The sequence below is a fragment of the Malus sylvestris genome, chromosome 13 (genome assembly GCF_916048215.2).
Source record: "Malus sylvestris chromosome 13, drMalSylv7.2, whole genome shotgun sequence".
NCBI classification, from domain to species: Eukaryota; Viridiplantae; Streptophyta; class Magnoliopsida; order Rosales; family Rosaceae; genus Malus; species Malus sylvestris.
In genome coordinates this window covers 41,538,257-41,552,895 of record NC_062272.1, presented here as the reverse complement: position 1 = coordinate 41,552,895, position 14,639 = coordinate 41,538,257, and the positions used below count along the sequence as shown (strand labels likewise).

At 40.3% G+C, this 14,639-nt stretch overlaps 1 protein-coding gene across 1 annotated transcript; it reads left to right on the top strand.

The window, feature by feature from the left end:
* The first annotated feature begins 5,574 nt into the window (after window positions 1–5,574).
* On the top strand, window positions 5,575–6,538 carry LOC126595493 (uncharacterized). Its single transcript, XM_050261769.1, has 2 exons — window positions 5,575–6,266; window positions 6,503–6,538. Exons 1-2 carry the CDS (start codon window positions 5,688–5,690, stop codon window positions 6,536–6,538), a joined length of 615 nt encoding a protein of 204 aa, XP_050117726.1. The 5' UTR covers window positions 5,575–5,687.
* Window positions 6,539–14,639: the final 8,101 nt, after the last annotated feature.

The following is a 14,639-nucleotide window of genomic DNA, read 5'->3' as shown; positions in this document are numbered from 1 at the left end:
GCAATCCTACTACTCCAAGGTCACTCATTTCTTCTCCAATCTAACCTTGGTGAAGAGACTTAGAGGTTCTCAATTTTGGGAACTTGGAGAACCATTTCATCCATCCATATCCATATATCTAAGATGCAAGGAATGAAGGCCCTCTCTTTGGGTGATTAGCCTTTGCTTATGCAAAGACGAATCTACAAAGGTATAATTTCTCAACTAACAAATATTGTTTTAAGTTGAGTCATGGTTCACCAATCTACTAGACTTTGAATTTCATGGGTAATGTTTTGTTTTTGAGTGCATACAAGCATGATTCCGCCTTTTAATTGTTAATTGCATGCTATAGATGTTATTCAAATGAACATGTTTTCACAAAATTTTCCTTCAGACCTCGACCTTCCAAACGGCAACGGTGCCTCCTCTTGCCTTACTTAATACTTTGCTAAGTCAATAGACATATCAATCTCAAGGCAAAAGGAAAGATTTCCATCCTCACCAATCTCATTTTAGTAAAAGGAGTAAGGGACACTACCACGATAACCAAGGGTATCACCACAATAATCCCTGATCCCAGGCAGTTAACATAGTGGGTCAAGCACGTGTCAAGACAGCCCCTACCCCGAGGTATGAGGCATACACACCTTTGAACGCCACATGCGTGGCCATTTACCCCAACATAGCATACCTGATACTGTAGCTAAAGCCGAGGCACCCGGATTACAAGTCTACAAAGAACACGGGCACGTTTTGCTGCTACCACGAGTATAATAACCATGACGGTGAGAAGTGTATCACCCTTCGTGATCATATTGAAGCTTTAGCACATGAAGGAAAAATTGATCAATTCCTCATTCACCCTCCAAGGGGTAATTGTAACCAACCCCAAGTGAATATGATATATTCCATAAGTGGTGGCTCACCCATATCTAAATCTTCCAAAAGGGCCATGAAAAATAGTGAACGAGCTTTAAGCTCTGACAACCAAGTGTTTCACGTGGAAGACATCAGGGAAGGCAAGTATCAAAAGCCTAACTGGGATCCAATATGTTTCTACCCTGAGGAAGAAAGAGGTATCATCTACACGATCCACTGATCGTGGAAGCTCACATAGCCAACTTTGAAGTACGACGAATCTTGGTAGACACGGGGGCTTCGGTCAATATCATGTTTGTCGAAGCTTTCAGGGCACTTAATGTAGCTGAACACTTGCTCGATCGCTCGATTTCCCCTTTGATAAGCATCTCTGGTGATATCGTGCAACCTTTGGGGAGCATACACTTACCTTTCACCATTGGTACAGACCTTTACACAGCTACCATTACCACTAACTTCCTGGTGGTTGATTGCCCAACGGCATACAATGTCATCTTGGGACGCACATGCATCAATGATCTCAAGGCCATGGTATCCACACATATGTTGTTGATGAAATTTTCAACCCCCTATGGCAATGGTTACATTAGAGGAGATCAACTTAGTGCACGATCATGTTACAACACTTTGGTCAAGCAACAACACCTGCATGTGCCCAAGGAAACCCTTTCTATACATGACCAAGTCATAAAGACCAACCCAAACGAAGCCAACTTGGATCTTCACAGTGATAACAGTCAACCCGACGATCCTCGAGATGACTCTTTCACCCAGCAAGCACAACCCGTTGAAGAGTTGGAGAAGGTCTCTATCTCAAAAGATTATCCAAATCGCCTGGTGAAGATTGGCACCACCTTGTCACCACCCATTCGGTTGGCATTGATCTCTTTTTTGTAAGAGAACATTGAGGTCTTCGCCTAGTCATACGAGGACATGCCAGGCATCTCTCCCGATATCATCTGTCATCGCTTAAGTATTGACCCCAAGACCAAGCCAGTAAGACAGAAGCGAAGATCCTATGACGTTGAACGATACGAGGCAATGAAGGCAGAAGTTGAAAAACTCAAAGGCATAGGCTTCGTCCGCGAAGTCAATAATCCAACGTGGGTAACGAATGTTGTCATTGTTAAGAAAAATCCGACCAAGGAAAGGTCTTGTGGAGAATGTGTGTCGATTACACTAACCTAAACAAAGGATGCCCGAAGGATAGCTTTCCTCTTCCTCTCATAGACAGACTTATAGACTCTATAGCAGGGTGTGAACTCCTGAGCTTCATGGATGCTTACTCAGGATACAACTAAATCCTCATGAACCCTTCGGACCAAGAACACACAGCCTTCACTACTGACAGGGGACTATATTGTTATAAAGTCATGCCCTTCGGCCTAAAGAATGCAGGAGCGACTTATCAGAGACTGGTCAATTCAATGTTCGCCGAACAGATTGGGAAGAGCATGGAAGTTTAGTTGATGATATGCTAGTCAAGAGCAAACATGCTAACCAACACATCACCAACTTATCTGAAACTTTCACCATTCTGAAGAGGTATCGAATAAGGTTAAACTCGAACAAATGTACCTTCGGCGTAGGCTCTGGCAAATTCTTAGGCTTCATGATAAGCCAATGAGGCATTGAGGCTAATCCCAAGAAGATCAAAGCAATCCTCGACATGCAGGAACCGGTAACTTCAAAAGACATCCAAAGCCTTACTGGCAAGGTGGCAGTCTTAACTAGGTTTATTTCTAAGGCCACAAACAGATGTGCTCCTTTCTTCAAAGCACTTAAGGGAAGTAAGAAGTACATTACATGGACTGATGAATGTGCTGAGGCATTCAAGAACCTCAAAGACAACAAGAGTAAAGCCCCTCTGTTCTCCAAACTTGAGGTTGGTGACACTCTCATTATCTATCTATCGGTATCAGCTTCAGCAGTAAGTTCCATTCTCATTCAAAAGGATGGTAATGTCGAATGACCTGTCTACTACGCTAGTAAGGCCTTACAAGATGCGGAGACACGATACTCCAACATTGAGAAATTAGCTCTAGCATTGGTCATGTCTGCTCGAAAACTTCGCCCTTACTTCCAAGCACACTCCATCATCGTGCTTACCAATCATCGTCTTCAATAGATACTCCAAAATCCTGACACTTCCGGATGAATGAACAAATGTGCAATAGCATTGGGTGAGTTTGACATCTCCTACGAACCAAAGCCAGCTGACAAAAGCCAAGCAGTGGCAGACTTCATAGCCGATTTCACATATCGTGTTGACATTGTTTCTACGCCTAAAGAAGTGGTTTCATTACCCTTGGAAGCTCAGAAAACAGAACCAACAGCCCCAGCATGGAGCCTATATGTTGATGGCTCGTCCAACCAATAAGGTTGTGGAGCAGGACTAGTCCTTACAACCCTTGACAAAGTGGCAATGGAGTATGCTCTTCGTTTCAAATTCAAGGAGTCGAACAATGAGGCCGAATATGAAACCCTCATAGCATGCTTACGTTTGGCCAAACACCTTGGGGTTAAACGAATTGATATCTTCAATGACTCCCAATTGGTGGTTAACTAGGCCACCAACAACTTTGATGCTAAGGATAGCTCCATGGCAGCATATCTGGCACAAACATAATTGTTGCTCAAGCACTTCCACTACCAGATCACCCAAATTCCTCGAATGGCAAACAGTCATGTAAATGCTTTGGCTCGCCATGGCTGTGGAAGTACAAAGTGCGCAACAAGCACCAAGCACCAAGCACCATGGCTGTGGAAGTGTGCAACTTACAACAGGGGGATAGTTGGATTACCCTGATTTATAGATTCCTTACTCATAGCACCCTTCCAAATGACAAAGTCCAAGCTAAGCAAATTCGATACAAGGCTACCCGTTACTTGATCATTAATAACCAACTCTACAAGCGGGGTTTTAACCTACCATACCTAAGATGCCTTACGCCCGCAGAGGCAGAAACTGTCCTTCGGGAAATACATGAAGAAGACTGCGGAGATCATGCTGGATCTCGATCCCTAGCACATAAGGCTTTTCGCCAAGGATATTACTGGCCAACACTTCACCAAGATGCCATCAGAATATCCCGCTCATGTGATAAGTGTCAACGCTACGCAACTATTTCTCACTCCCCTCCCGAGCCGCTCACTCCTATGATCAGCTGTTGGCCCTTCGCCCAATGGGGACTTGATTTGATCGACCCAATGCTTGCAGGGAAGGGCAAAGTTCTCTATGCAATCGTTGCAGTTGATGACTTCACAAAGTGGGCCGAAGTAGAACCCTTGGCAACCATTACTGAGGCAAAAATAGAAGATTTTGTATAGAAGAACATCCTTTGCAAATTCGGCATTCCCAATGCGATAGTCACTGATAACAGGCAACAGTTCTACAATAATAAGTTCAGGATGTTCTACTCTAAGTTCAACATCAACTTATGTTTTGCCTCCCCAGCTCATCCCCAGTCTAATGGACAAGTTGAAGCTATCAACAAAATAATCAAGCGAACTTTGAAAACCAGCTTGGACAAGGCTAAAGGTTGTTGGCCAGAATTTGTACCCCAAGTTTTTTGGTCATACTACACTTTGTATCGGACATCAACAAGAGAAACCCTATTCTCATTTGTCTTTGGTACAGAGGCAGTTGTCCCAGTTGAGCTTGAGCAAGCAACGTTCCGAGTCCAGAACTATGTGCAAAGCAAAAATGACAAACAACTTACCCTCAACTTAGATCTAGTCGAGGAATATAGAAACCACGCTCACTTGAGGAATGTCGCCTACAAGCAGGGCATCTCCAACTACTATGACTCAATGGTCAAACCTCATTTTTTCAAAGTGAGGGATTCGGTATTGAAGAAAAGATTACTCTGCGACAGAGTCCCGAGTAAAGGAACACTTAGTCCAAACTGGGATGGACCGTTTGAAGTTGTTAGCATCAGTCGCCCTGGCTCCTACAAGCTTAAAAGCTCCGATGGCAAGACCCTTGGCCACCCATGGAACGCTGATCACTTGAAGTACTATTACAAGTAAACTCACATTGTAACGAAGACTATTTGGCATGAATTCTGTTTATACCATATTTAGGGCCTTGTATTTAGATCTCGTACAAATACTCGGAAGACTTAAATGTAATTATATGATAAAGGAAGGGGCAAATATGTAATAAGTGAGGAGTCCTTATTCTATAAAAGGACCTCTCACCCTCACAATTAGGGGAGGCCAATTCCTAAGGCTCCTCACCCTCTCCAAGATCTCACTCTCAGAGCTCTCTCTCCCTCAGATAAATACATATTCAGTGTGGACGTAGCCCAAACCTTGGGGTGAACCACGATACATCTTATGTTATTTACATTTCATGCAGATTCACGGTCGGATTTACGTTGTTCCAAGACCTCCGGTTTTGTGCATCAGCATTTGGCGCCGTCTGTGGGAATCGACACAAAAAACTATGTCGGTACTCTTTCATTTTTTCATCAAACCTCACCACTGTGAATCTGCAAAAAAAACCCAACAACCCAAAGCTTTCCTAGAAAAACCCCAGAAACCAGTCCATCTCTCTCTCCTCTTTCCCTCTACAGATCACTTTCTCTTTTTGCTTCCTCTCTCCCTCTCCCTCTCTTCTGTTTGCAATTTTTGATTTCTTCAAAGCTCTAAAACAATGAAGCAACTCACTCTCTCTGCTTTCTCTCTCTCTCAACTCTCTCTATGCCTCCGCACCTCTGCCATCATCCGACCTGCATCGCGCTCATATATATGTGCTTTTGACCACAAAGACTGCAATATTGCTGTGAAATCTTCAATTGTAGAGAGAGAAAGTGAAAGCAATGGAACAGAGAGAAACACTAACGATGGAACAGAGGCTTCTACTCTTCCCCTATTTTCCGAACGCCAGCGACGCCGAGATAGAGGTGGCGAAAATCCTGATTCATCTTCCCCACATGATCTCCGAATTCAAAACTTCACTTTTCATTTCGCTCGCGCTCATCTGGGGATGCAAGGGAAAGAGATCTGCACTCGTTCTAAAGAACGACGGCGGCGCTTCCACTCTGCGTCGTCAGATTGGACCTGATTTTTTGTCTTCACTGCCACTCTGGGCTTCTCTGGCTCCTCATCCTTTGGCGGCCAAGGCTTCGCCGCCTCCCCCCGTCCCTAATACTGTCAAGGAGGAGACTTCCAGCCCCGATACGCCGTTGTGCTTCGAGCCCAGTGAATCCGATGAGAAGCAGCCTAACGACTTGAGAAGTAAACTCCTTGGTCAAAAAAGGAAAACAGAGGAATGGATTACAATTGTGGACAAATTGACTTCGAAGAAAAAATTGCGAAATCAAGAGCTTGAGAATGTGAAGCGTTTCTTTGAGAAGATGGATGGTCTTAATTTGGAGTTGAAAGCAAGGAAAAAGGAGGTATATTTTTGTTTCGCTTAAAAAATACCGACAGAGCAGCAACTTTGCAGCACCGACAAAGTATCAACGGCATCAACTTTGCTTGTTAGACATTATCCCACTATCTGCCAGCCCACAATCCCACTCTCCAAACCACAAAAGATAAGTCTTCTTTTATTACAAGATGCTGGCCACATTTTCTGAAAGCAAGATAGTTTTAATATTTTTTATTATTATACTTATTCTTCAAATATTAGTGTGGAAGTGGGCCTCCCGTGGAAACCAGAGTTTGAGTATGGTGATGATCATAGAGCTGGAAAGATTGTGGTTAAGCTCAATGGGAGGCTGAATAGGGGTGTCATTGCATGCACGAAAGAGAGAGACCTGAAATGCATGTAAATATATGTGTGAGAAATCTCATGTGTCTGCAAATGATTAAGCGATGAGGCACAGAGACTGTAAAAAGTACCGACACAAGGTGTCAAATAGTGAAAAGGGAGCTAAATGGCGAGCAAGAAATTAACAAAATAAAAAAGGACGACACTTATTGCCAAGGAGGAAGAGGAACCAAATATTAAGGGAAGACGATTCAATGTCGGGGGGAAAAAGATTGAAGTCTGGAGCTGCGCAGGAGGAACATAATGATGTGCAGTCATGTGCTCAGATGCAGAAAAAGGCAATGGGAACAAAGTGAAAAGAAAAAGAAAAAGTGGTGCAGTCATGGAGGGGTCATGTGCTCACAAAGACGAAAAGCAAAAGCATTGAATGCTATTGGCAGATTGAGATCAAAATCCACTGCGCCTATGTAGAAAAAGAAAAAGAAAGTGAGAAGAGAAAGCAAAAGGGAAGCACATGGGGACACTACAAAAGCATGGAATAAACACCCCACCAAAATGATGTAATTTATTTTCCTTATCTTTCATGCCCAAAAAAGCCAGGCCCTCTATTATCACCAACCAGGTGATCAAAAATACGTCCAGCACTCCATAATTATTCGGCAACCTACCACTATTACCACCAACCAGGTGATCAAAAGTACGCCCAGTACTCCACAATTATTTGGCAACTCACCGCTATTACCACCAACCAGGTGATGAAATGTACAACCCGTACTCCCTTCATGCCACCAACTAGGTGATCAAAAGTATGCCCAGTACATCATATTATACATGAGCATTACTCATGCCAATCATATATAAACGTTCATGAGCATCACTCATATCAATCATACATAAACATTCATGAGCATCACTCATATCAACATTCATGAGCATCATTCATGTCAACATCCATGAGCATCACTCATGTCAATCAAACATTCATGAGCATCACTCATGTCAATCAAATATTCATGAGAATCACTCATGTCAATCAGCTTCAAAAGCTTCATTTACAAAAGCTCTAGCTTCGAAAGCTTCATTTATAGAGCTACAGCTTCAAAAGCTTCATTTACAAAATCTCTAGCTTCAAAAGCTTCATTTACAAAAGCTCCAGCTTCAAAAGCTTCACTTACAAAGCTTCAGTGCAGGGTATACAAATACCGCCTCCGAACAACCGCCATTTCGGCCCATACATGGATTCAATTTGAAGTCTCCAGCTAACAGACTTTATTGACCGAAGACTTGGGAGACTACACTATACACCATATATTAGGCCTCAACTGGGCCTCATGAAAAATACTTGGGGGACTCTAACCCATTATTCATGTACTGAGGAGCGAGCCCTTATTTTATAAAAGGGACTCCCTCACCATCATTACAGAGCAATGCCGCCAGTTGAGCAATCGCCTCGCCGCGAGTATCACTCCTAACCCATCACTTATGTATTGAGGAGCGAGCCCTTATTCTATAAAAGGGACTCCCTCACCATCATTAGAGAGCATCAACTCTAGCCCATCATTCATGTATTGAGGAGCGAGCCTTATTCTATAAAAGGGACAACCTCACCTTCAACGCCACAAGCCGAGCTAACCAAGGCAACATAAGCCACGAGCCGAGCAGCCTCGCAGCATGTGCTACTTCTAGTTAAGCATCATTCAGATTGAGCACCGCCTCATATCGAGCATCAGTTCAAGACAACATCTAGTTACTTCGGCCTACACATGGACTGAATTTCAAGTCTCCAGCCAAAAGACTCTCTTGACTGAAGACTTGGGGAACTACTGTTTATACCATATTTAGGGCCTTGTATTTATATCTAATACAAATACTCGGGGGACTTAAATTTAATTATGTGATAAAGAAAGGGGCAAATATGTAATAAGTGAGGAGTCCTTATTCTATAAAAGGACCCCTCACCCTCACAATTAGGGGAGGCTAATTCCTAAGGCTCCTCACCCCTCTCCAAGATCTCACTCTCAGAGCTCTCTCTCCCTCAGATAAATACATATTCAGTGTGGACATAGCCCAAACCTTGGGGTGAACCACGATACATCTTGTGTTATTTACATTTCATGCAGATTCACGGTCGGATTTACGTTGTTCCAAGACCTCCGGTTTTGTGCATCAACATTTACACTATAAACCATATATTAGGCCTCAACTAGGCCTCATGAAAAATACTTGGGGGACTCTAACCCATTATTCATGTACTGAGGAGCGAGCCCTTATTTTATAAAAGGGACTCCCTCACCATCATTAGAGAGCAACGCAGCCAGCTGAGCAACCACCTCACTTATGTATTGAGGAGTGAGCCCTTATTCTATAAAAGGGACTCCCTCACCATCATTAGAGAGCATCAACCAAACCCCCCTTTACTTTAGAGTGTCTAATTAGTTAGAATCTGTTTAGTTTGTGTTTTTAAGTGTTTTGAACCAATATAAAACCAAAATTTGTCCAAAAATAGTGTTAGAGTCAGAAACTGCCTAATTGTTGTTTTTAGGCAGTTTTGAGCATTTTTAGATTGTTTTGATTCTTTTGAATTTGTTTTGAGTTCTCTGAGTCTAGTTAAGTGTTTTTAGCCTCTTTTTACATATTTGAGTCAGTTTAGAGTGTTTTAGCAATCCCTCCTAATCCCCGGTTTAAGAACAATCCCTACTTATCCATACTACAATTGTCAACAAGAGGGTTTAATTTATGTGTTAAGTTAATTTTCGCATCAAATTTTGGCGTCGTTGCCGAGGATTAGCAACTTTGTTAATCCCTTGTTATTTCTTTTTGTGTATTTTCGTGTGTTTTTTTTTTTATGTTAGTTACTGACCTTGTTTGTTTTCTTGTTTTTGGTACTAGTTTATGACTCGGAGTTCTCATCCGATTCGTGAGCATATCTTAGACTTTGACGACGATTTTGAGCGGACTTTGAGAAGGAAGAGAACTCAGCAAGAATCCAATCCACCTAGTCCTAACCCCGTGCTTGAAGAAGTAGAGGGAGAAGAGCAAGAGGAGGCCACGGCAAGTATTTTTTAAGAAGTCCAAGATATGGCAGCCGACAATCGAACAATCAAGGAGCTTTCCGCTTTAGGATTGGACAATGCCATGCCATTATGCATTCAATATCCAACGGCTGCCCTAGACAAGACCGACGAGTTTGAATTAAGTCTAGCCTATTGCACCATATTCCTAAGTTCCATGGGTTGTCCATGGAAGATCCTAACGAGCACTTAAAGGAGTTTGTGGTTGTTTGTTCGAGTATGACTCTCGTGAATGTTGATGGGAGCATTTTGAAGATGAAGGCTTTTCCCTTTTCTCTCATAGACAAGGCTAAAGATTGGTTGTATGAACTAGCTTCGGAACTGTTGAAGGAAATTTTGTGAAAAACATGTTCATTTAAGCAACATCTATAGCATGCAGTTAACAATTAAAAGGCGGAATCATGCTTGTATGCACTTAAAAACAAAACATTAACCATGAAATTCAAAGCCCAGTAGATTGGTGAACCTTGACTCAACTTAAAACAACATTTGTTAGTTGAGAAATTATACCTTTGTAGATTCCTCTTTGCATAAGCAAAGGCTAATCACCCAAAGAGAGGGCCTTCATTCCTTGCATCTTAGATCTATGGATTTGGATGGATGAAATGGTTCTCCAAGTTCCCAAAATTGAGAACCTCTAAGTCTCTTCACCAAGGTTAGATTGGAGAAGAAATGAGTGACCTTGGAGTAGTAGGATTGGTATCTAAACCCTCCAAGGAGGCCGGCCACTTTAGAGAGAAAGGAGAGTTTATGTTCTCATCCTTTCCCCAAAAGAAAACCCTAAATGAATTTTGGCTATAAAGTCATATTTATACCTTAATTCATTGGAGTGGCAAACTTGTAAATAAGTCCAAAACTCACTCCATCTCTAAATGGCCGGCCTTAGGGTATTATTGGGCCAATTGGGCCTTTGTGAATCATTATTCATTAAGTTGTCATACAACTTAAGTCAATGGGCTTGACGTTTGAAGCCCATTGGGCCTTAAGGTCCAAAACTATCCCGAGGTCTTTAACGAACTTATTCGTTTGATTAATTAACATATTAATTAATCCTTGCCATAAAGAATTAAACCATTTAATTATTCTTACTCATCTCCATTGTTTCTTCAATCTCCACCTTACACGGTGTACGATCCATTAGGTTCCTTTTAGCGAGGCAGTGGGCGATTAAAACCATTTCAAATCGATTGTGAATTGAAACTTACTTTCAATTCTGCCTTAAGTGATTATACACGTTTAGGGCTTCCACAAACCATGAGTGACACCTAGCAGCATATCATGGTTACCCAAGCTAATCAGAAGAGGTGGAGAACCTATTCAGTTTAGGATTACAAATGCAATACGGTCTTTCTCTAATACAATACTCTTGACCACATTGTTTGGTTTGATAGTTTATTCATGTCTACTATCCAATGTGATTCGTGTGCTTATATGATTACCTTGAATGTGATTTGGAACGACTTCCTAAATCTCATTCATACTCTGGCCAGAGATTCTTAATCATATCATAGAGTATTCTCCCCCAAACGGTTTGAAGGTTAGAGATCACTTGTTGCGCATTCACTTGCCTCCATGGCTAAGTGGCTTAACCCCGACGATGCCGTGGACACCCGCGGATAGGGTGACTTTGACATAATCAAAGATCAAGTACCTAACCACAAGACAACTATGATGCCTCAGGTCAAAGGACTACTTTGCATTATCCCAACCATGAGTTCTCATGTGACATGAATATGAGAACTCTTCGTTGATCGTGTTCAGTGAACTCATTCTCTATTGAGCACCTGCGTACTTGTCTTGATGTCACACACACCAATGACTCGAGACTAGTCACTCTCCCTGAGAAAAGGCACAGCACGTACTAATCTTAACGGACTGTCAATGCCCAATTGGCAATCCTATGATCAGGAACGTTTAGGATGTGTCTACGAAAGAATGGTCTCATGAATCTAACTTCTTTAGATCGCATTCTCCCAATCACATATTCCTTGGACTTATCGTTTAAGCGTATAACATTTATATGAGACGGCTCAAACAATAATCTTTGCCCTTGATATTAAACTAGATTAGTTTAACATGTGAAATGTCTGTAAAGTATCATCATATGATTGGTTTTAGGGCACATTTCCAACAATCTCTCACTTGCACTAGAGCCAATCAGCTTGGTCATCAGTGATGATACCTCTTCTGTAGTCATTTCATAAATGGCTGAGTAGTAGGCCTAGACAATGGATATCTATATGTTATCCATAGAAGCAACCTTGAGAATAACTATGTCACCATTATACATGATTCTTAATCATGTGGTTCAGTCTCTCATTTGAGTTCAGATCGTGATGAGACCTTGATTCCCTGGCTTGAGTTATCGCCCCATTAGTGTCAGACACTTTCTGGTTGGAACCGAATAGAGAGTTCATAAATGAACTTTCCCATCCAAACAACATTGTTGTAAACTTCTATATGGCAATATATTTTGCATTCATAATGTAACACACTAAAGTCATTACTTTAATGTTTCCATCCAAATATCTCTTTAGTCATAATAAAGAGATATCTGTTTATCTCTTCATTCATAATGAAGAAAAATCCAATGATGGATTAGATTCATAATCTAATATATTTACGCTTCCTTTACATTACTCTAATTCTTCCTCGATCTTTGAGGAATTTATCCTTTAGTATTTCTTAAATACTTAAGGACTCACTTGACAGTTGCCATGGTTCTGATCCTGGGCTTGCACTGATATCGTCTTGTACCTTTCTAGGTACAACTCATATCAATGTTTTTCATACAATATGAAATACATAAATCACCTTTCTGCGTATGCATAAAGGATTCTATTTATGCATTATTTCTTTGGGAGTCAAAGGGTACGTTCCCTTTGAGAAGGGCAACTTGCTAGTCTCACTAGAGTCGTCCTTCTAATTGAACTTTATCATCATATGAGAAACTTCCTAGCATCTCTTGTCTATTATTAGGGATTGATATAATCGAATTATATCTTGAAATATATCATTGTAGATTTCTATCCCATGTATTTAGACTATATCTCCCATATACATTCTATCGTTATAGAATGTTTAAAGTCATAACTTTAACGAAGAAATATTCTTTTCATTTCCAAAATTAATATATCATATATATGTGTGTGTGTGTATATATATATATATATTTAAATTTAGGAATATGATTAACTCCCACTAATCTTTTGTAAACCTAGTAAACAAAAGATTCATTCACATCTTTATGAGAAATCAAACGATTTGATCTTTCTCTCATAAGACGCTTATAGCTCCCACTAGCTTGCTAAGATCCTTGATGGATGGATCTCTACAACTTACATGTCTTGTGATTCATAGTTTTAGACATATATTATCAAGACTATCTTAATAATGGTTTCGGAAACCCATATTATGTCCAAACATTTAATCACCATTTAGTTGTGGCTAGCAATCTTCGAATTAATTGAAACCATGACTACGTTAAAGATGGTTTCTTCCAAGTCAACCAATCTCTTTAATTGTAGTCACCTTAAGCTACCAATTAGCTATGGGGGTTTCATTATTTCGGGTCAAATGGTACTTTACCATTTCCTTGAGTATATATCGTATATACACTCAATGTAGTCATAAAGATTTTCATTCTTATTTATTTCGAATTAAGAGGTGTAACTCTATGACATAGTCATAAAGTTCAAACCATTCAACTGAGACAGTTTATAAATCCTTCTCGACTACCTTGGAGCTTTTGGTATAGGAACTAGGTTGTTATATTTGTTGATTATTATCTTGTCACTCAAAGAACCCATTCTTTGAGTTCTATCTCTCGTTCATTGCTCTATCTTAGGCAAATCCTAGTGTAGGATTATAATGAACTACCCAACAAAACAACATTTGTTAGTTGGTTTATAGAAGTGATATCCAAAGGTTAATTTAAGGATATCCACAAGATAATTCTCAAACAAATATTGCTTATTAGCACACAACCCCAAATCTTAACATGATTAAGATTTGTCTTTCTTTCCAACTACATCTTATGGAGTCATGAAAATTTTGGAAGATCTTCTAATTGACAATCATATTGTCTTAGAAGCATATATCCTATATATGGGTAATTGATAACATCCAACGAACTAAATCTTATTCAAGTTCGTTCTTCTCCTAATGGAGAAATCCATTATCTTTTGATGCTTCTTTCCTTGATATTTTTCAAGGAAACTGTTCTAAAGTGTTATCTTTCCTTGGATCAAATCTAAGGAGGCAAATACTTTAGACGTCTTACTCATCAACTTACATTTCTTGAATTCTTTGAAACCTTTTGCAAAGTATTCGGACTTGTGTTTATTCAAAATAAACTATAGTCCAACCGAGAGTGATCTTCGGTGAATGTCATACAACATGAGTAGTATTATGTTGTGGACAAGTGCCACTAACATCCAAGTGAATTAACCTCAACAACTTTGTGATTCTTTCTTCTTTCCAAAAGAATAAAGATTCGAACATTTCGCCTCTATACAATTTTAATAAGAAGGTGTTGGATCCAGATCTAACGATCCAAAGCATCCATCTATGACCAACTCGTATTTTATGTTTTTGAGGTATCACAACTCAGTTGGGATTAGTCACTACCTTGCAACCTTTTGGGTTTTAAGCATCATTATATTCTAAACAGTTAACACTACCATATCATCTCTACTATAGAGATAATTAATTAGATTACAATAATCTAATCATTCATTAATAAAGAACAATGTTTTGTCAAACAAAACATTCATCCATCCCTTATAGTGATGGAATTAAGTTCCTTAAAATTGGAATGTAAAGACAATCTTTGGTTTTTCCAATTTCTTTGGTAGTTCATATGAGGAAGTAAGTACCATCTGCTTTCGCAGAGATCTACATTTGATTCACGTTCCGAATGTGAAGTACTTTCTCTTCTCTCATTAATCTTCTACTTCTTATTAGCCACCCTTTTACAACAACTG

Excerpts from the sequence above, each read along its gene's own strand:
- LOC126595493 (XM_050261769.1), top strand. The coding sequence starts at position 5,688 with ATGGAACAGAGAGAAACACTAACGATGGAACAGAGGCTTCTACTCTTC. Across the intron at positions 6,267-6,502 it reads TGAAAGCAAGGAAAAAGGAG|TGTGGAAGTGGGCCTCCCGT; the intron begins GTATATTTTTGT and ends TTCAAATATTAG.